Source organism: Vulpes vulpes, chromosome 11 (genome assembly GCF_048418805.1).
Source record: "Vulpes vulpes isolate BD-2025 chromosome 11, VulVul3, whole genome shotgun sequence".
Taxonomy (NCBI): Eukaryota; Metazoa; Chordata; class Mammalia; order Carnivora; family Canidae; genus Vulpes; species Vulpes vulpes.
The window spans coordinates 13,387,179-13,410,020 of NC_132790.1; the positions used below are offsets into that span (position 1 = coordinate 13,387,179).

Here is a 22,842-nt window from a genome sequence, read left to right on the forward strand (position 1 = left end):
AGGCCGGGGGTGTGTAGAGGGACAAGCAGACTCTGCACTGATGGTGGAGCCCCAAGTGGGGCCAACCCTAGAACCCCAAAATCATCCCCTGAGCCAGTCAGTTGCTCATCTGGCTGAGCCATCTTGGGTGCCCCTGGAGTTATATTTTATCTATAGATCAACTTGGGGAGAATTGCTACCTTAATAACATTGAATTGTTTGTGAACATGGTAAATTTTTCTATTTTGTTCTTTTTAAATTACTCTCAGCAATGTTTTGTAGTTTTTAGCATGCAAATCTTCCACATCTTTTGTCAGATTTATTCTTATATTTTTCAGATTTTGGTGCTATTGTAAATGGTGCTTTAAAATGTTAATTTCTGATTTTTTTTGTTCCTGGTATAGTTGATCCTTAACAGCATAGGTCTGAACTGCATGGGACTGCTTATGTGGATTTTTTCCAAAAATACATAGAGTACTGTAATGTATTTTCTGTTTTTTATGATTTTCTTTTTTTTTTTTTATTTTTATTTACTTATGATAGGCACACAGTGAGAGAGAGAGAGGCAGAGACACAGGCAGAGGGAGAAGCACGCTCCATGCACCAGGAGCCCTACGTGGGATTTGATCCCGGATCTCCAGGATCACGCCCTGGGCCAAAGGCAGGCGCTGAACTGCTGCGCCACCCAGGGATCCCTTTTTATGATTTTCTTAACATTTTCTTTTCTCTAACTTTATTGTCAGAATACGGTGTATAATACATATAACATGAATATGTTTTAATCAGCTGCTTATAGGTAAGGCTTCTGGGAACAGTAGGCTGTTAGAGTTTTGGGGGAGTCAAAAGTTACATGCAGATTTTCGACTATGCAGGGGTTGATTCCTCAACTCCTTTGTTGTTCAAATATCAACTGTAAATGGAAATAGAGTTGATTTTGAATATTTATCTTATATTCTCTAATCTTGTTAAACTCATTAGTTCTAATAACTTTTTGTACTAGAGTCTACAATCAGTGATTGTATTATCTTCAGATAAGGATGCTTTTACTTCTTTTTCAATCTGGATGTGTCTAGATCTTTTTCTTGATATATTATTTTGGCTAGATTCTTTAATTTAGTTCATTAGTGAATAAAAGTGGTGGTGAGAGTGGACATCCTTGTATTGTTCTTGATCTTAGGTGGAAAGTGTTTGGTCTTTAACCACTAAGTATGATGTTGGCTGTAGGTTTTCCAGAGATACCTTTCATCTAGTTGGTGAAATTCCATTGTATTCCTACCTTGCTGCTTTTTTATTTTTTAAAAAAATTAGGAATAGATTTTGTATTTTGCCAAATGTATTTTGTATGTATATTGAGATACAATTTTGTCATTAATTTGTTAATACGAATATTGATTGAGCAAAAAGGGTTTTTTATTGAAGTATAATTGACATGTAGTAATTGATTTTTGAATATTCAACCAATCTTGCATTTTTAGGGTAAATCTCATTAGATCATGCTATATTGACATTTTTATATACTGCTCTATTTGATGAAATTTTGTTTAACATATGCATATTCTGAGGGATATCTGTAATTATAAAGTCTTTGGTTTTGGTACTTGGGTAATGCTGGCCTCATAGAAATATGTTTTCTTCAATTTTCTTTTTTTTAAGATTTTTTTATTCATGAGAGACCCACAGAGAGGCAGAGACATAGGCAGAGGGAGAAGCAGGCTCCCTGTGCGCCTGATGCAGGACTCAATCCCAGGACCACGGGATCACACCCTGAGCCAAAGGCAGACAATCAACCACTGAGCCACCCCAGGCATCCCATGTTTTCTTCAATTTTCTTCAAGGAGTTTATGTAGAATTGGTATTATATGTCTCTTATGTACTTGGTGGACTAAATTAGTAAAGCCATGTGGGCCTGGAGTTTTCTTAGAGGGAAAATTCTTAACTACAAATTAAATTTCTTTAATAGAAATAGATCTATTCAGGGGTGCCTGGGTTGCTAGGTCAGTTAGGCATCTGACTTCCGCTCAGGTATTGATCTTGTGGTCTTGGATGGAGCCTTGGGTTTGACTATGTGCTCTCTTACTCTCTCAAATAAATAAAACTCTTTAAAAGAAAAATAGAGCTATTCACTTTATGTTTCTTCTTAAGTTTTGGTAGCTTGGAATTTGTTCAGTTTTTCTGAGTTGATGAACTTATATAAAGTTGTTTATGATACTCTTACTCTTTTAATGTAGGTGACCTTTGTAGTGATGCCAACTTTTTCATTTCTGATATTGGAATTTGTATCTTTTCAATTTTTCCCCCCAGTCTGGCTGTAGGTTTATAAATTTAATTGTTTTTTTTTTTTTTTCAAAGGAACTAGGTTTTGTTTTCATTGATTCCCCCCCCCCCATTCTTTTTCTATTTTGATTTCTACTTTGGTCTTTGGTACTAATTTTTTCCACTTTGGGTTTAATTTAGTCTTTGTTTAGTTTCTTAAGGTGAAAACTGAAGTAACTTTTTTTTTTTTTTAGAACTTTCTTTTTTCTAACATAGGCATTTAATGCCATAATTTGCCCCCCAAACTACTGTTGTAATGTCATGCCATTCTACAAATTTTTATTATGTTGGGTTTTTTCTTCTGACTGAAGACCTTCCTATAACTCTTGTAGTGCAGGTCTGCTCATGATGAATTCATTCATCTTTGTGTGTGTGTGTGTGTGTGTGTGTGTGTGTGTGTGTGTCTGAAAATGCATTTCCCCCTTTATTTTTTAAAGGGTGTTTCTATTAGACATAACAAATATAGGTTCTCAGGGTTTTTAAAATTTGTTTTGTGTTTTATTTTTTCTCAAAATGTGTTTAGGATTTGTTGTGTGTGTTACATGTGCAATGTTATAGTTCTTACTACGTTTCAAGAAGTGATTAAAATATTTTTAAGTTTTCTCTACCTTTCTTCTTTTATGGACTCCATTTATACTTATATTAGGGCACTTGAAATTGACCTGCAGCTCACTCAGGCTCCATTTATTTTTTTATAGCGAATACTATATTTATTTTGGATATTTCTTCTTGCTATGTCTTCAAATTCACAATTTTCTTCTATAATGTGTAATCTTCCATTAATTCCATTCAGTCTATTTTTCATCTTAGATATCATTTTTATATCTGGAAGTTTGCTCTGCGTCTTTATCTTCTTTATTTCTACATAACCTTTTGCAGGAATATGAGTATAATAACTGTTTTAATGTCTTTGTTTCTGAGACATGTCAGTTCCAAGTTGATTTTGATTGAGTTTTTTCTCTTACAAGTTATGTTTTTCTACTTACTTACATGCCTAGTAATTTTTTATTGGATGCCATACATTGTGAATTTTACTTTGGGTACTGGAAATTTCTGCTTTTCTGTAAATATTCTTGAGCTTTGTTTTAGGATTCAATTTAGTTATGTGGAAACAGTTTGATTCTTTTAGGTCTTGCTGTTAAGATTTGTTAAATGTGACTATCTCAGTACCCTGTCTAGGTCTAATTTCCATTTCAAAGCTAAGACCCTACAGATTCTTCCACTACTCTATGAATGAGGTTTTCCGGCCTGCCTAAGGGAAATAGGCCCTTTATGAGTCCTGGTGACTGTATTTTCTAATCCTTTAAATTGGTTCTTTATCCAGCATTAGGTGTTTGCTGATTGGTATTCAGCTCAGTATTCCACAAAGACTGCAGATCTCTGAGGATTTCTTTTTGTTCTGCTCTCCCCTCTCTAGTACTCTTTCTTAAGAACTCTAGCCACCTATTGTTCCCAAGCTCTTGAATTCCGTATCCTTACCTGAGTCTACTAGGTTCTCTGCTTGTGTTTCACCTCCCTGTTTACTCTGGAAACTCTCTTAAGATAGTAATTTGGAGCAATTGTTGGGTTTATCTCATTTGTTTTTCATCTTTTAGGGTTCACTCTCTTTCTTACTGTGTCTTGCAAACCGCTGTTTTATGTATTTTGCCGTGTTTGTTTTTGTTTTTGTTTTTTTTGTTTCCAGATAGGAAAGAAAATTCAGTCCTTGTTACTCTTTCTTGACTAGAAATAGATGTTGGGGCTGATGTAATCTTCATCTCCTTACCTGTCGTCAGTTCATGGATACCCAACTCTTTTAAATGAAGCAGACTTATCTCCTCTGAACTTGTTTGTCCTCATTTTCTTTTACACGTATTATTTTTGCCCTTAGATTACTTTTCTGATCTAAAATTATTTAATTAAATAAAGTAGGACGTAATTAGTCTTCCATGACATCTGATTTTGAAGGTCTGTTTCAACGTGTATTCCATTTGGGAATGAAAAGAAAGAATGGAAGAATGCATTTATTTAAAATCTAAACAGTCTAGAACTGAAGCTAATATTTTAGCAGAATGAATGCTTGGAAGTATTTAATGTTTCAGTTATAAAATGTCCAGTGGAAACATTATTTCAATTAATCAGTCTCCTTGGCCCTTACTCAAACCGAACATTTGTCTTGCATATGTCTTAGTTGTAGTTGTGTTTATACCTTGTCCATTAGATTAACAGACTCATATTTAAGCTCATTTAAAACTTTAGAGCTAGAATAATTGGAGGAGTTATGTTTTTCAATATATAATGTAATCCTTTTTCTATTGGTGTAGATTGCCTTCTTGTTCCTACTTTTAGGACACAAATCAGAAATTCGGTTGTTTCTTCTCTGATGATTTTAACATAAATGGAGTAGGATCTTTTCTATTTGAAGAAAAAAATTGTGTTCCAAGGATGCAATCCTGTTCAGATCTTTTTCACTAGAAAGAAGGTGGAAGTAAAATTTTTTTTGCTCCGTAGGTTCACCAAAGACAAATAGGTGATAAAGGTTAATAGATTGCCTTTATTTCTCTGGAAGTAACTCATAGGGTAAATACAAAGTTAGCCTTATCTTTTACCTTTGTAGTCCGTTATAATGAGGTGATGACTGATTTTCATAATGAAAGGAAATATTAGAATAACAAAGAATTGTAGATAATAAGCCAACAGAGGAATTGACCCAGAAGCACTATGGAATTTAAAATTGAATCAAGAAGATTTAATTTTTAACTAGTGTGGGTTTCAGTGATGGAGGGGGCACTGGAATGAATCAAGAGTCTTTACCTACAGTGTTATTAGCATATCCACTAAATACTGTGTGACTCTGAGCAGTCTTCTAATTGAACTTTAATATGTTCATCTGTCATAACTAAATAAACTAGGATTTAGTGGGTGATTCTGTACTGCTAGGTACTTTGTCGATTAGCATACATCTTGGTTTAATCCTCATATTAACCTTACAAAGTAAATGGAACCTTTATTTTACAGATGAGGTAAAACTAAGGTTTCAAAATGTTAAGTAATATTCAACTTGTTGAACAATTAAGTACTAAAGTACAATATGTATTTCTGTATTTTTCTAAAGCCTTGAAGTTTCTTCTGTTTCTACTTATAAAAAACACCAGTATTTTTAAACCATGCACCATGGTATATGCTAAGATGGTAAATTTCCAAATGTATTAGGTCTGGCGCTCTCATTTTTGTTCCTGTCAGTTTTCCTACCTGCAGTGTATTTTGATTATTTAAACCTTATCTGTTTGGCAGCACTTGGTTCATCATTGATTAATTCGAGAGTCTACAGTGATGTCTTCTTCTCTGAGATCTTAAAGCATTTATTATCTATGGCTCATTTATTAGTTATGTATTTGAGACATATTTAGCCGTTTTATATTTGAAATTTAGGATAACTTGAATTGTTTCAGTTTCTACATATTCATGCATTTACTAATGCACATGTATTACTGATACTGATGCATAGAAGTTCCTTGAGGGAGCTTCTCTATTGCATTGTACATATAGTACATATATATGACTTTATAAACAATTGTGTCTTAATTCTGTCAACTAGACTAGTTAATCATCATTCTCAGTTATTCACTTCTCCTGAGCAAATTTATATAAGAGGTTTTAAAATTTTAAATTCTGTAACTTTACACAGCACGATTAGTTAAGCTTTTTAGAGAAATATTTTTCAAAAAATATTTTTTTCAAAAAATTTGAAAGGAGTTCAGTCAAAATGAGTTGATTAAAGTAAACATGAAGACTTATTTTATTTGGCAAGTAGACCAGTTACTTTGCCTCATAGCTCATTTTTTTAAAAGTTCTGGAAGCTCATGTTCTTTCTCTCTGCCTCCCTCCCTGTACCCCTATCAAAGAGAGCAAAATATTTGAAAAATATTTAGGAGATCTGAGTGGTCTCTACTACTACTACTGCTATACTACTACTAACGCAAAAGTTAATTAACATTTCTGGGCTTTAGTTTTCTCGTTCTTAAAGAGTTAGATTAGGTGATCTTTAAAGATACTGTGTTCCAGCATTTGTAAAACCTACACGTTTAAGGTAATTATATTTCAGAATTGTAAAGTAGCATTTGATTCTTAAATTTCAAAATAGGTAATTATGTTTTTCTTTAAAAGCATTTGTGATCTCATGTTCTACTTTTATGGTTAATTTTCTCTTCTGACTTACCAGCACCCCCTCACGTGTTGCTAAAGGAATTGTTGACCACACCAAAATGAGTCTTCATGGTGCTAGCGGGGGACATGAACGATCAAGAGACAGACGAAGGTCAAGTGACAGATCACGAGATTCATCTCATGAAAGAACAGAATCTCAGCTCACTCCTTGTATTAGAAATGTTACTTCTCCAACACGACAGCACCATGTTGGTATGTAAAATCAGCTAATCTTCCTGACAGTTTTTAAAAGCATGCAGTTACCTTTTGAAAACAGTAATGACTGTGAATTTTGCCTAGTACTTCAGAATAGAATTAACTTCTTACTTCTATTCAGTTGCTTCTATTTTAGCTTAGCTTCATTCTTGCTATAAAAAATTAACTTATTAAATGAAAGTTAGTGAATTTTTTAAGTTTCTAGGACAGTTTCATAAAAGAATTTGAGAAGCCTTTAAAACTGTGACACGAGATTTTAAAAATCTTTTTATTTTTTATTTTGTAATTTCTCAAAATATTTATTTGAGAGAGAGAACATTGAGTGGCAGAGAGAAAGGCAGAGGGAGAGGAAGAAGCAGGCTCCCCACTGAGCAGGGTTCCCAGTGTGGGGCTCCATCCTAGGACTCTGGGATCTTGACCTGAGCAGAAGGCAGACACTTCACCAGCTGAGCCACCCAGTAGCCCCTAAATCTTTCAAAATGATTTTTATCTTATGTGATACATAAGCAGTTTATTTTTTAAAATTTGTAGTAAACTATTGATCGGAATTCTTGGTTAATTGTGCTAGAAAAGGAAGTGAAAGCTAGCATAACCATGTGATTTATTTTGAGTTTTGACAATATTTTTAATTTAAGAAATAGAAGATAAAAAGGAAGGTGTGAGGTGTTTTCTTGGCAAGTAGCTCAGGTCTTTTTCTTCCTTCCCACTGATTTATTATAAATGAACATTATTATATTTCAAGTAAATAAATTGTTTGACTGAAAAGTACCAGTCTGAAGCAGTGATACATAAGCAATGTGACCTTGTTCAATTTCATTTGCTCTTGGAGAAGGGGCAAATTTAATATTTTATTTGAGGTTGTTTTTGATTGTTATACATCAAAATAATTCATCTTAGGGCTTAATTATACAGAGAAGTTGTCAGTTTTTAAGTAAGTCCTCAACGTCAAACTAGTACTGATTAGCCAAAAATCCATGTGAATACAAATAGGAATTGACAGTTTGTTATATGCTAAGTTCAGTCCCTGGGAAGAGAATAGGAAGATATAATAAATGATTTTATTAATTCAGCAGATTTTGCTTTTGGGATGCTACCAGCATTCTAGAAACAGGCAATAAAATGGAGGTGTCAGAATATCTCTGGAGATATAGCAAACCTAATTATATAATCAGTAAAGCTGTACAGAGTGTTCTGAGTAGCCTGAGTCATGGAGGAATTTGGCAGAAGCTGATGAATCTGATGAGAGGAGGTACATTTTTAGGTCACCTTTAAAGTGTAGCTATCTAGCCTCTAAAGGGAACTTATCACAGAATCTTAGTTTTAATTCTCCCTTTGTAGAATATTGGAACAGCCAAAAAAAAAAATCTTCTGAATTTTAACAATATTTCATACCTAATTAAAATTATATATAGTAATTATATGATCCTCTAGAATTTGTGACAGTGCTTTTATTCCAACAAAAGTGAGATTGAAAAGAAAGCAGTATATCATCAGCTGTTGAAGCCGTTTTATTTGGTAGACATTAAAAATCATTTGGGGGCACCTGGGTGGCTCAGTCAGTTAAGTGTTTGCCTTCAGCTCAGGTCCTGATCTCAGGGTCCTGGGATCAAGCCCCACATCCGGTCTCTGCTCTTCAAGAAGCCTGCTTCTCCCTCTCCCTTTCCTCCTGCCACTCATGCTTTCTCTCTCTCTCTCCTTCTCTCTTTTCTCTCCCTCTCTCAAATAAATAAAACTGCTTCTCCCTCTCCCTCATCCTGCTTCTGCCTCTCCCTTTGCTGCTCCCCTTGCTTGTACTCTCTCTCTCTTTTGCTCTCTCTCTCAACATAAGTAAATAAAATGTCATTTGAAAGAATAAATATTCCTTGTGTCCTTAGTGACCATTTTTTCTTCCTTTGGGATCTTGCTTTTGTGAGATAAACTACTAGTTTAGGGATGGCCTCATTAACATAGTGAGAGTCCAAAGTTTGTACTTTTGTGTTCTCAGGGTATTACTAATACTTCTAGTATTTAGGACAGTTAAAGTTGGCATTTTTATTAATCTTTTACTAACTCAGTGCTTATTGGACTTGTAAGACTATTCTGTTCCTTGGGTTTCATATATTTTTAAATAGAGTAATAACATAAAATTTAATTTTGATATTAGTGTGTTTAAGTTAGTCAGTTATACATCTTTTTAAAAATGTACAAAAATTAATTTAGAAAACATTTCGACTTCTAGGTCTTATTCCTGGGAAATAATATCTATGGTGTTCTGTGAAAATGTTACTTTGAAATCAAAAAGCAGAAGTGCTGTGATTTGTTTATTTATTTATTTTTATTTCTTTGAGAGGGAGAGAATACAAGGGGTGGGTCAGAGGGAAGGGCAGAGGAAGAGGGAGAAGCAGGCTTTCTGAGCAGAGAGCCTGAAATGGGGCTCTGTCCCGGGACCCTAATAAGATCATGACCCGAACTGAAGGCAGACGCTTAACTGAGCGACTCAGGCACCCAGAAATGCTATAATTTGAAACAAATTTTCTACATCGGAATTTTAAAAAGTTATATATGGATCTTGAATTTTTTTTAAGGAAAATTTGCATAACTTTAACATCTTAATTTCAGAACGAGAAAAAGATCACAGTTCCTCTCGTCCAAGCAGTCCTCGTCCTCAAAAGGCATCTCCAAATGGTTCCAGTAGCAGTGCTGGGAACAGCAGCAGAAACAGTAGTCAGTCAAGTTCTGATGGTAGCTGTAAGACATCTGGAGAGATGGTGTTTGTATATGAAAATGCAAAAGAAGGAGCTCGGAATGTAAGAACGTCGGAACGAGTAACGCTAATAGTGGATAATACTAGATTCGTTGTAGACCCATCCATTTTTACTGCACAGCCAAATACAATGTTGGGCAGGTTTGTATAATTGCAGTTCTTTGCATTAAATTCTAAAGCACTTGCACATTATTTAAGTTTTAGAGTAACTCTTTGTTGGATTGTAGTATTCCTGTTTTACAGGTGCACTGAACTATGGAGGTTAAATATAACTTGCTCAAGTTAATACAGCCAGAAAATGGTAGAGCCAGATCTTGAACTTGGTTTTATTTCTAACAATCTTTGCTGTATCAGCAGGAAAAACAAATATATTAGTTAATGAAGATAGGGTCCTAAATGATCTCCACAGGTTGAAACCTTAAATTGTATCTAACAAGGTGAATATAGCAGTAAGAATATGCTTTCTTCACTTGGGGGCTCCTAAATTCAACCACCGAATATAGCAGTATTGTTTAAAGAAAAAAGTTTGGTTAGCTGAAAAGTCAGCAGAGTTGTTAGTTTGACATAGATACTTTAAAAAAGGAATGTTCTTAACAAATAGTTAATAGAATGAAGGAGAGCTACTTGTAGTCATCTTCTAATTTCTGCTGGTCCAGAGTAAATGTTAATGTAAAGTTTATAGTTGTGGGAGCTGCAGTCTTAAGAATGATACAGGCAATATAGACTTGATTTTTCAGCGTGTTCAGAACTAGGATCAAATACCTTTTCAATGTAAAATTATCTTTTTTGGTTCACTCTTAATATAAAATAGAGCATAGAAATGAAATAGAAGTTTATAGGATGTAAAAACAAAATTGTGATTTTTCCCTACATTGCATATGAGTAACTTTTTTGGATGCCTGTGTGTACACTTGTGATTACTCAGTATTTCTACATACAGAATAAAAGCTCACATAACAGCATAACATTTTGAATAAGTATTCCTTTGAACATTAGCTGTTAGACTTTACATCCAAGGCAAACAAGTAAGTATGGCTTTTATGTATTTTTAGTAGCACAGAGGAAGATTATTGATGGAAGGTGTCAGGAGGAGGACTTGACATTATTAATACTTATGATTTTTATCTAAATTTTAAAGAAACACAGTTAAAAAGTTGATATTTGAAATTTTGCTTCATTTGTTAGGCTATGTTTTCTTTAAAAGGAAAACAAAACAAAGCCCAAAAGATTTGTGTTTGTATATATCCATATTGATCTGAAAAGCCTAGCATTCTCCATATTTTATCAAAAAATTTCAGGTATTTGAGAAAATTGCATGACATTTGGTTCCTGAAAGACTGTCATCCCCCCCCCCCTTTTTTTTAAATCAGTGAAATCATCTTTTCATGCCAGTTGAGTAAAGCATATCTTTGGGGATGAAAATTAATATTCATGAGAACTGTAAAAAGTAGTTGACATTCTTTTGGAAACTTTGAAATAAAAAAAAAAAGCTTTGTTCTTTATAGATTTCTGTGTTACCAACAAAAGAAAAACCTTTTTTTTTTTTTTTAGAAAAACCATTTAAATTGGGAAATTGTTGAGTAGAATACTTAGGAATGATGGTATCATTTAATTCTGAGATTCCGCTTGCTTTAACCACAATTTTTAAGTTGTCTTGAACGTAATGCATTAAACTTTTTTGATTTTGAAGAACATATTCTGTAACTTGTCTCTTTTCAAAATGGTTACTATTAAAGGGCCAAGAACATTACTTGAAAAAAATAGAAATCTGTATTTCTTTCTTTCTTTTCTTTTCCTTTCTTTCTTTTCTCCTTTTCTTTTCTTTTCTTTTCTTTTCTTTTCTTTTCTTTTCTTTTCCTTTCTTTCTTTTCTCTTTTCTTTTCTTTTCTTTTCTTTTCCTTTCTTTCTTTTCTCTTCTCTTTTCTTTTCTTTTCTTTTCTTTTCTTTTCTTTTCTTTTCTTTCTTTCTTTTCTTTTCTTTTCTTTTCTTTTTCTTTCCTTCTTTTCTTTTCTTTTCTTTTCTTTTCTTTTCTTTTCTTTTCTTTTCTTTTCTTTTCTTTTCTTTTCTTCTTTCTGATTTTATTAGAGAACATGCAGGGAGAGAGCATCAGAGGGAGAGGGAGAAGCAGATTGATTCCCTGGTGAACAGGGAGCCTTATGTGATACTCGATCCCAGGACCCTGGGATTATGACCTGAGTGAAAGACAGATGCTTAACTGACTAAGCCACCCAGGTGCCCCCAAATCTGTATTTTCTTATGTAAAAATTAATATTAAAGACTTTTTACTCATTTGTTTAAACTTTTGATTCATCTCTTAACTTCCTCATTCCTCTTAAGCATTTGATTGCTTGTTTTTCAGTTTTAGGATGCAGGTGTAAGAATTTTGAGTGCTGTTTCTTACACTTATAGTTTATTTTTAAAGATTTTTAAAAAATTTATTCATGAGAGACACACAGAGAGAGTCAGAGACACAGGCAGAGAGAGAAGCAGGCTCCCCACAGGGAGCCCAATGTGGGACTCCATCCCAGGACCCCAGGATCACTGAGCCACCCTGGCGTCCCCACTTAATAGTTTAGATTGTGAAAAATGAAATAACCTAATCTGCCTATCTAAAAAGATACACACTCCTTTACTGTGTGTGCTGCACTATAGCGTTAACTTTGCAGTGAAGGCAGCAGTTTTAAGGAAAAGGCACAGTTAACATGGCTTCCCTTTTCCTTTTTTTTTTTTTTTTCCTGTTAAGATTAGAATAAAAATCACCTTTTCCCCTGGATTGATTGCCCCATTCCCCCACCCCTGAGAAGAAAGGGCTAAAGGGATGCTTGCCTGGGTGGCTCAGCAGTTGAGCGATTGCCTTCCGCCCAGGGCGTGATCCTGGATCAAGTCCCACATCAGGCTCCCCGCATGGAGTCTGCTTCTCCCTCAGCCTGTGTCTCTACCTCCCTCTCTATGTGTCTTTTCATGAATGAATGGGTAAAATTAAAAAAAAAAAAAAAAAAAGACTAAAAACGTTCTTTAGCTTCTGAATTTTATCAGCTGATTTTGTTTGCTTGTAGGGAATCTATATTACTGTTCCCTCCCATTAGAAAGGAAGTATCTTTAATATTCCTTCATTTATTACATTTGCTGAATAAATTGCTGATAAGAATTTTTTAACTAATTTACTGATATATTGTAATTCCTTTGTACTTTTGTCCATGAGATAAGTTTTCACTTCAAAGGAAGTATCCTATTATATTTCTGAATTGCTTACTAATATCATAGGATGTTTGGATCTGGCAGAGAACATAACTTTACGCGTCCCAATGAGAAGGGAGAGTATGAAGTGGCAGAGGGAATTGGCTCCACCGTGTTTCGAGCTATTCTGGTGAGTGCTTATTTCTTACCTGCATTGACTTAATCTTAGAGCCCCTTTTCAGTAGGTAGTTGATTGGAAACAGAATTCTGTTTGAATATCTCTATGCAGAATATTGTTTTTTTAATTACCATTTTATTCATTTTTATTTTAGTACATAAAGATACAAATATAGTTTGGGGGATGATTCATCTCTTAGGCATAAATAGGCAGTTCTTTCAAAGGATTTAGTGGTAATAGTTCTGGAGTCCTGTTACTCTTCCTTCCCTAGTTCTCTTAAATAAGTTGATTCTTTTTTGCTGAGAATAAATGTGGTTACTTCAATTCTAATATTTTATTGCACATAACTGGCAATGTGGACAGTTAACATTTAAAAGTCATCTCTGAAATGTATTTGTTAGCATCTTTTAAACCTTTTTTTGAGGTTTTTAAACCTTTTATTTTGAGGAATATTTGAATTAGTATTATCGAGTTCCTACTTGTAATTTCAAATTGGTGACAAAGATTTGATTTATAGTGTGTGACATTTTATGCCACTGTCTGAAAATATTGTTAAAATTATTCCTCAAATAATTTTGAGGAAAGCGGGTGGGGGGCGGATCCTGAGGTACAAGATAGGAATAGAAGTTGATCTTGATTGGGTTGTTAGTACTTGGCAAGTTCTGAGATGTTTTGCTTCTATTGGCATAGCAACTTTATTGTGTTATTGTGGCTCTGAACATCAAGAAGCTTGAGGCAGATCTTAATTTGCGAGGCGAGGGAAGGAGTGGTTTTTCAGCTAGCCATACTATTTAACCAACGCAATGGAGTTGACAAGTAAAAAAAAAAAAAAAAAAATTATGACCCAGCTGTAATTTTCAGGCTAGCCCTTAATAATTTTTCAAGTAGATTTTGAAAATAAGCACTATTAATTGTTCATAATATGGGATACACCAAAGAATACTAGTTGGAAGAAGAATATCTGATTGTGTGTTCTGTTTGCATATTTTAATGGTTGGATATGACTTTGAAGTTCTTTACCAAGAACCATAAATTTTCCTTAATTCTTGAGGTAATGTTTAAGGTACCTCAGAATGTATTACTTAACTTTCTTAAGAATGTTTTGTTTTTTAAGATTTTGTTTATTTGACAGCACAGGGGAGCGGCAGGCAGAGGGAGAGGGAGAAGGGTGAAGCAGACTCCCAGCTGAGCAAGGAGCCCAGTATAGGACTCCATCCCAGGACCCTGGGATCATGACCTGAATCAAAGGCAAACACTTAACAACTGAGTCACCCAGGCACCCTGAAAAAAGTTTTAAAATTTGATAGTAGTTATATAGAAAAATAACTTGTAGAAGGGAAAATACATATGAATTGGCATGATAGAAGAAATATATCAGTAATGAGAAGATCTGGGTTCTAATCTTTCCTCTGCTATTAACTAATTATATGACTGGGTAAGTCAGTGAACCTATTTGAGCCAAAGTTTTCTTATTAGTAAAATGAAAAAGGGGTTAGGTGAACTGAGGTCTCATCTAACTTTAAAATTCCACAGTTCAGAAATCTCAGAGCTCCACTGTTTTTGAAAATGCTACCAGCTTAACCTTAATAATAAGGTTTTGGCCACCTTGTGCTCTAGACTTACGCATTTTTTCCTTTTTTTTTTTTATAGGATTACTACAAAACAGGAATAATCCGTTGTCCTGATGGCATATCTATTCCTGAATTGAGAGAAGCATGCGACTACCTTTGTATTTCTTTTGAATATAGTACTATTAAATGTAGAGATCTCAGTAAGTATGACGTTTTGGGTATGAGTGCTTTGTAGAGTTACATTATATTGGAATGAAAAGCCTGAAAGACTGATATTTATGTAGACATCAAATATTTAATTGAATTATAAAGCATTGTGAGAATGGTTTGTGGAAGTCTACAGAGATCCTTTTTTTTTTTTTTTTTTTAAGATTTTGTTTATTCATGAGAGACACACCGAGAGGCAGAGACATAGGCAGAGGGAGAAGCAGACTCCCTGCAGGGAGCCCAATGTGGGACTCCATCTGAGGACCCCGGGATCACCACCTGAGCCGAAAATAGATGCTCAACTGCTGAGCCACCCAGGGGTCCCTCTACAGAGATCTTTATAAGTTCCATGTGCAATTTTCCAAAATTAAAAAAGAAATTGTTTATATATGTATGTATGTATTTTTTGATAGATTCTCCCAGATTTCCTCCTTGACCGCATCTCTGTCATTTGTTGCATCTTTATCTTCCAGCTTGGGAGCCCTGGTTTTGGTCAAGAGTAGTATTTGGTTTCACTTCTGAGATCACATCAACCAAAAATTTATAATTTTCTTGTACTTCTGATGTAAAGTAATATCCAAAGCCACTATGGAAGATACAAATAATTCTCAAAAACAGTATTTGTCATTAAAGATCTTAGATTGAACATCTAACCCTTATTTGTACAAAGGGTTAAGTGACTTTGTTTAAGAACCTCAAACAGCCTCAGAGCAGAGTCTAGAACTTTGGAAATCCTAACTTTTTGATCAGTGTTTTCTCCTCACCAACCTGTTCCTCATCACCCGTCCCTCTCACCATTTTGCCATGCCTGAGGAAAGAAAGATGATTATACACAGATGTCAGAATAGGAGAATTTTCAAATGTTAACTTGGATGTTAAGTAGTTGGAGAAGTTCAGGAGAGGTCATTGTAGGCTAGAGGGATTGGGGAAGAGTTCAGAGGAGGCAGGTAGTAAAGAATAAATAGTGATTTAGAAAGAGTAAAGTAATGAGGTGATTCTAACAGCTGAGATTTTTGGAATAAAGATGCAAAAAATATACTTTGGAAAGAACCTAGTTGGAGCAGAGACTGTCCTGAGCAGAACAGGACATAAGGACATGAGAATAAACAGGTGGGCCACATCATGGAAGTTTTTTAACCCAAACCCATGTTCTTATATTTTTTCCTATATGTGGTGAGAAGTCATTTTAAAAGCTTTCTACGTGTGGTTATAGCCTTATGTTAATCATGGACTTACAGTTACTTTACTTTATTAACCTCAACTCAACAGTAGCTTGGCATGCCTTCTCAGAGATTAGTTTGTTGGAAACTGTGAATGGGAAATTTTTAATTATTTTTTAAAACAATTTTATTTATTAGCACAAGCAAGGGAGCAGGAGAGGGAGAAGAAGCTCCTTAGTAGGGAACCTGATACAGGGCTCAACCCCAGGACCTCATGACCATGACCTAAGCTGAAGGCAGATGCTTAACTGTCTGAGCCATCCAGGTGCCTTATGAATGGGAAATTTTATTTAAAATTTTAAGGCACCTACTGTATACTTAAATAGAGCTGTTTTCTTCATGTTTATTTAAGAGCTAAAATGTGTAGTCTTATTAAGTCTTCCCTTAAGTACCACTTTATTATTGCTAAACATTCCGTAAAGTCTTCATAAAGATATCAATAGGTGGGATAAAGTGGCTGGTCCACCTCTGAGTATCTATAAATGATATTTAAAAGTTTAAAGTCAGATAGAACATACTTGAACAAAGTTTGTTTTTTCACATCTTAAAAAATGTCTTTATTAAACCATGAGCATTAATTATTCTGATTGTAGATCCTTGAGTTCAAGTTTTGTGGGTTTTTTTTTTTTTAATTCATGGGGACCATTTTAATTTCATTTCATATAATTAGATATTCTATTTTGGGGAATATCAGGTAAAAAAGAATGATGTGGATTTGGTTTTGTAATCCTTTGGACATAGACCATGTCATTATTATTAAGTCTCATTTATTTGTTATGGAACTAAAGGTGAGAGTCTTTATGTAAAGTATGTATAATGTTTTTCTAGACTTTTGGCTTTTAAATAATTGTAAATGTTTCTAGAATACTTGTAATACATATTTTTAAAAATACAGAGATTCTCATAGACTTTATTAAAAACAAAACTACATAGAATTTGAAGAGACAAAATGGCCTTGTAAAAACATAAAAGGAGGGATGCTTGGGTGGCCCAGCGGTTGAGCGTCTGTCTGCCTTTGGCTCAGGGTGTGATCTGGGAATCTGGGGATTGAGTCCCACATCAGGCTCTCCACAGGGAGCCTGCTTCTCCCTCTGCCTCAGTCTCTGCCTCTCTCTGTGTCTTTCATGGATAAATAAATATAATCTTTAAAACAAAAAAATTAAAAGGATACTGTGGGTGTAGACCTGGATCCAAAACTGAATTGTTTTCCTGCTAATACGTGCCTTTACTGAGTATTGGAATGGCACATTACACTAAGATGTCTGTGTCTATACCTTAACCTGAAATTATACAAGTACTGAATGTTTATTGGATAGAGTCACGGGTTTGTTTCTTGGGCATGTTACTTAAAACCTTGTTTTAAGTCCCTCATCTTTTTTTTTTTTTAAAGACTTAGTACGTTTATTTTTTTTTTAAAAGATTTATTTATTTATTCTTTCACAGAGAGCAAGAGAGAGGCAGAGACACAGGCAGAGGGAGAAGCAGGCTCCATGCAGGAAGCCCCATGTGGGACTTGATCCCCGGTCTCCAGGATCACACCCCGGGCTGCAGGTGGCGCTAAACCGCTGCGCCACCAGGGCTACCCTAATTCCCTCATCTTTATTTTTTATTTTTATTTTTTTAAAGATTTATTTATTTATTTATTTGTGGTAGTCACAGAGAGAGAGAGAGGCAGAGAGAGAGAGAGAGAGGCAGAGACACAGGCAGAGGGAGAAGCAGGCTCCATGCACTGGGAGCCTGACGTGGGATTCGATCCCGGGTCTCCAGGACCGCTCCCTGGGCCAAAGGCAGGCGCCAAACCACTGCGCCACCCAGGGATCCCTAATTCCCTCATCTTTAAAATGGAGACAATAATACTTATTTCACAGGGTTGTTGTGGAGATTAAACGAATAGTGCTTGACACATAGTATTAAATAAGAGTTTGTTTTTTTAAAAAAGAGCAATATTAGGAAATGTAAATTTTAAAAATATTCAAATATCATATTATACATGCTATTTTGTAATATTTCCAAGTGAATAGCTGTATTACTAAATACCCTTTAGTAACAACGTGTTTAATGGTTTCCAAGCTATTGAGAAAGGGTGATCAGAGGCAGATCCTGCCTGTGAAGTCACTGAAATGTAGAGACACTGAAATAACAGGAGTCACTTGTGTGTTCTCTCTCTCTCTCTCTCTCGCTCTATTTTTTAGTTTGTAGCATCAAACCAGTTTGAACTGGAGGATAGGAACTATCTATACCTTTTCAACTTTGTGTTTTTTGTTTTTTTTTTTTTAGATTTTTATTTTATTTATTCATGAGAGACAGAGAGAGAGAGAGAGAGAGAGAGAGAGAGAGAGGCAGAGACACAGGGAGAGGGAGAAGCAGGCTCCATGCAGGGAGCCCGACGTGGGATTTGATCCCAGGTCTCCAGGATCATACCCTGGACTGAAGGTGGTGCTAAACCGCTGAGCCCCCCGGGCTGCCCTCAACTTTGTGTTTTAAATAACACTTTACATATATATTTTTGCCTTAGTAAGTTGGCTAGAATATTTGAACAATGTTTAAAAATTTATTGGTAATTCTGGGATCCCTGTCTTTAAAGGCATTTTCTTGAGGTGTCACTGTTAAGTCACTTCTTTCTTCTTGATTCTTCTTTTGGCTTTTTGACATTCTTCTTTTAGGCTTTATCTTTCTCTCACTTGCTCCCTGATCCTTGATTTCTTGAATGTCCTAAGTATTCTGTCTTAAGCTACCCACTTTCTCTCACAGAATCTATACATTTACTCTAAGTGATGGCATTCATCATTGTGGCTTCAGACACTCCCTATACACTGTGGATTTCAATTATTTTATCTCTAATTCTTAATATCAGCTATGTGTTTCTAGTTTCCTATTTAACTTGTAATCCCCCTCTCTTATTCAGACTTTTTGTTAGTTCCATGCATATAGTAAATATAGTAATGAATTAGACCTTATCCCTGCCTTTATGGTGTCTACAGTCTAGTGGGGAAGATAGGCATTCGACAAGTAATGAAAAATGCGGTGAAGAAATGAGATGCTATTAGAAGTGTATGGTAAAGGGGCTGTGGAAAATCATTATCCAAGTGACATTAAAGCTGAGACCTAGAGCAATAGCAAGGGGGATAAGACACTGACCTTACCAGGCAGCAGCAAAGGTATTTGCAGAGGCTGTCAGGTTGGAATATGACATGCTTAAGGAACTGAAAGAAGGGAAGTATGGCTAGAGTGGAGGGAGGAGTGTGAATGATGAGAAATAAGGCCAGAGAAGTAGGGAGAAAACAAAATTTATTAACTGAATAAATATCTGATGACTTAATTCTCTACCAGTCTGCTCCAGTTCTGGGGATACAGCATGAACAAACCAGGCAAAACTTAGTGTTCTAATGGAACTTACACTCTTTTGGGGAAGACGGACAAATAACATATGGTATGTGAGTAATCAGTGCTGAAGAGGGGGTACATAAGGAAAGGACATAGAGTAGCCAGAGAAGCCTTAACTGGAGAGGAAAATTTAATTTCAAGCAGAGGTTAACAATGAGTATAAGGTTTGGGGTAGCTTGCCTGGCATGTCTGAGAGCAGCAAAGAGTTGGAGTGAAGTAAATTTGAGTGTCCTCAGTAGCAGATGAGGGTAGAAAGGGATCTAAGTCATGTAAGACCTTTATCTTGGCTTTCACTCTGAATGACATGGGAAGCCATTGGAGGGTTTTGAACAGAGGAGTGATGTGATCTGTGAGATTGCCAGGTTGTACCATTTCAGTTCTGTTCACACAGAATTCAGTATGGAGTTGTGCAGTGCTGTAGTCCTGATCTGACTATGTTTTAAAAGAATTACTCTGGGGCGCCTGGGGGGCTCGGGTTGAGCATCTGCCTTCGGCTCAGGTCGTGATCCTGGGGTCGAGGGATCAAGTCCCACATCAGGCTCCCTGCATGGAGTCTGCTTCTCCCTCTGTTTGTGTCTCTGTGTCTCTCTCTGTGTGTCTCTCATGAGTAAATGAATGAAATCTTAAAAATAAGAAAAATAAAAGAATTACTCTTGGCTATTGTATTAGAACTGGATTGCAGTGAGGGGATTAAGCTAAAAGCAAAGAGATAATTAGGAAGCTATTGCCATAATTCAAGTGAGAGAGAGTGGTAGCTTAAATCAGAGGAGAAGCACTGGGAGGTGATCAAATTCTGGATATATTGGATAGTAGAGTTGTCAGGATTTGCTTGTTGATTGAATTATGGGATGGGGGAAAGAGAAGAGGACTTAATTAAATGGAAATGTGAACTTGCCATTAAATGAGATGAGGGAGACTTCACGGGGAGCAGAAATTTAGAAGCTTGATTTGGGACATGTTAAGTTTGAAATACTTACTAGAAATCCAAGTGGAAATGGTTAGTGTGGCATTGGGTATACATGTTTAAAGTTCAGGAAAGAAATGTGGGCCAGAGTAAATTTATATGCAGGATATACACCCCCCACATACATATATACATATATAGGATTTATGTAGGATATATATTTATGTGTAGTATTTAAAGAAAATATTTTTTAGGGGACTCTACACATTGATCTATAATCTCCCTTTTCATGTAACAAGTCTTTATGGACCAAGTTGAGGATTTGGATAGTATAAGCCTTGAGAGAGTTAAACTAGTGGAATTGTATGATTTGGCTGCTGTGGGGAAGATGAATTACACAGGGGCAAAAGTAAATGCTGGGGGAATATAATTAGGTTTTAGAGTAGTTTGCGTGAGAATTAAGGATGACTTGGACTTGGGGGCTTTGGGGATGGAATGTGTTCTAGTTAAGTATTGCTGTGTAATAAAGCATTCCAAACTTAGCATGAAGTATTTTTATTCTGTGGGTCAAGAATTCAGACAAGGTATAGCAGAGGTGGCTTGTGTCTGCTTCAAATATCTGAGATCTCATGAATTATTGAAGAGTTGAGATGATGCAGAAAGCTGTAGGATTCTTTACTCATATGTCTTATGCTTTCACTGGGATGATTTAAGGGCCGAGTTCAGCTAGGACTGTCAAACAGAGAACCTACATGTGGCCTCTGTGTGCATCTTGGGCTTCTCTAAGTCTGGAGACTGAGTTCAGCAGGTAAGCACTTGGAGAGAGAATGTTACCCAGGACCAAGGCAAAACATGCACTTTCACCTCTGCCATGCTGCCCTGGTTACAAGCATGTCAGTATAGGTTAGGAAGCTTAGGTTAAAGGAAGAGGAATTAGACTCCATCTCCAGGGAGGAGATGTCAAGGTCCCATTGTAGAAAAGCATGTGGTATAAGAGATTTTGCAGTTATCTTTGGATAGCATCTTCCAGAGAAGAAAATGACACAATTCAAGATGCATTTAAGAGGTGGACTTGATAGGGCTGGGGGAATGATTGAATTAAGAGATGAAAGAGTAATCGATGATTCACTTTTATTTATTCTACAAATATTTAAGTTCCTACTATATGCCTGGTACTTTTGTAAGATGATTCTGAGAAATGAATGATGATGATGATGCCATTTACTGATTTGGGAAACACTGCAGGGAAAGGCACATATGATTAAATCAGCTTTTAGTATATTGAGTTTGAAGGTGCCTGTGACGTAGCATTCCAATGGAGATTTCCAGAAGGCAGTTGAATATAAGGCATCTAGAATATAGAAGACAAGAATTAGAATAAATTTGGGAATTATCAGCATAAGGTAAGAGAAGGAAAAATTGTCTTGAGAAACATGAATATTTAATGAACAGCTAGAGGAGAAAAATTTGGCAAAGATGGTTGAAGAAGAACATCCAGAGGAGAAAGAAAACTAGGGATAGTGGCATCAGAGATTCTTAAGGAAGCAAGGGTTTTAAGAAGAAGGTGGTGGTCCCTGTGAGAGATTCAGCCAGGAGGTCAGATAAGAACAGGATCAAAACACACTCATTATTTTTAACAATCTGAAGGTTAAAGGAGGCTATATTGAGAGAAGTTTTGAGGCATACTGAGTATGGAAGCCAGATTGGAATTGGTTCAAAAGTTAAAGGAAAAAGACTGTGTTGATATATCTAGGAGTTTGGCAATAAATGAAATTAAAAAGAAATCAATGGGAATTAGGAACTCCTGGGTGGCTCAGTGGTTGAACAGTCTGCCTTCAGCTCAGGGCATGATCCTGGGATCCCGGGATCGAGTCCCACATCGGGCTCCCTGCAGGGGGCCTGCTTCTCCCTCTGCCTGTGTCTCTACCTATCTCTCTGTGTGTGTCTCATGAATAAATAAAATCTTTTTTAAAAACTGGAATTAGCCAGCCTAGAGAGAGGCATGGTGAAACTATAACATATATTAATTATTTAATCACTTATATCACTATATTATTAATAATTATTATATAATTAGTGGTGTTTTAGGGGGAAAAGACTCTCCCTTGGGAGACTATAGCTTAGATTGAGTTCTAGTTTCTGCTCTAACTCTCCTCGTAGTTCCTGAACTAGTAGTGCTTTAGGAGATAGGACATTGCCATTGTCATAGGAAAAAAAATTAGATCAGTGCAAGTGATTTTTGTGGCCCTCTTTTTGGGCAATTGAAGTTATTCACTTTGTTTATACTTAAGGAGGGTGATGTGATATTATCTTTTACCCCTCTGAATTCTAGGGTCAGGTCTGCTACATAAGTCCTGTACCATCCTATATTTTGCTTGGCCTTTTGCCTGCCTTATCCCAAAGCCAATTCACTTCTTTTTCTACACTGAAATATTAATGTTGTTTGTGAATAATTTTTTGAGAAAGAAAACATAGGAGAAGGAATTATGAGAACTATTTTAGTTCAGTGGACAATCTGAAAACATCCTTAAGATATACTTTTAAGATATAATTGCATATATTGATGGAAGACAACATGAAATAATAAAAACACTACCCTGGGCTAAGTTGGGGGTGGGGACTCAATTCTGATTTTGCAAATTAATTTTGTAACCTTAGGTAGGTCACTTCCTAAAGTATAAAATGAAGGAGCTTATGTTAGATGCTTTTAATTTGCCCTTCTTTCTATCAGATTCGTTTCTGTAAAATCTCTTCCTAGGAAAAGT

The 22,842-nt window shown here is 35.6% G+C and overlaps 1 protein-coding gene across 8 annotated transcripts in view; it reads left to right on the forward strand.

Moving 5' to 3' along the window:
- Positions 1-22,842, forward strand: part of BTBD10 (BTB domain containing 10) — a 77,173-nt gene that overhangs the window by 47,494 nt on the left and 6,837 nt on the right. For all 8 annotated transcript variants that reach the window (XM_026008227.2, XM_026008223.2, XM_026008222.2 and 5 more), the window contains 4 exons: positions 6,494-6,690; positions 9,292-9,577; positions 12,701-12,803; positions 14,442-14,562. In XM_026008227.2, coding sequence (XP_025864012.1) covers positions 6,537-6,690; positions 9,292-9,577; positions 12,701-12,803; positions 14,442-14,562 — 664 coding nt within the window. In that variant the 5' untranslated portion in view covers positions 6,494-6,536. The remainder of the gene's footprint in view (positions 1-6,493; positions 6,691-9,291; positions 9,578-12,700; positions 12,804-14,441; positions 14,563-22,842) is intronic.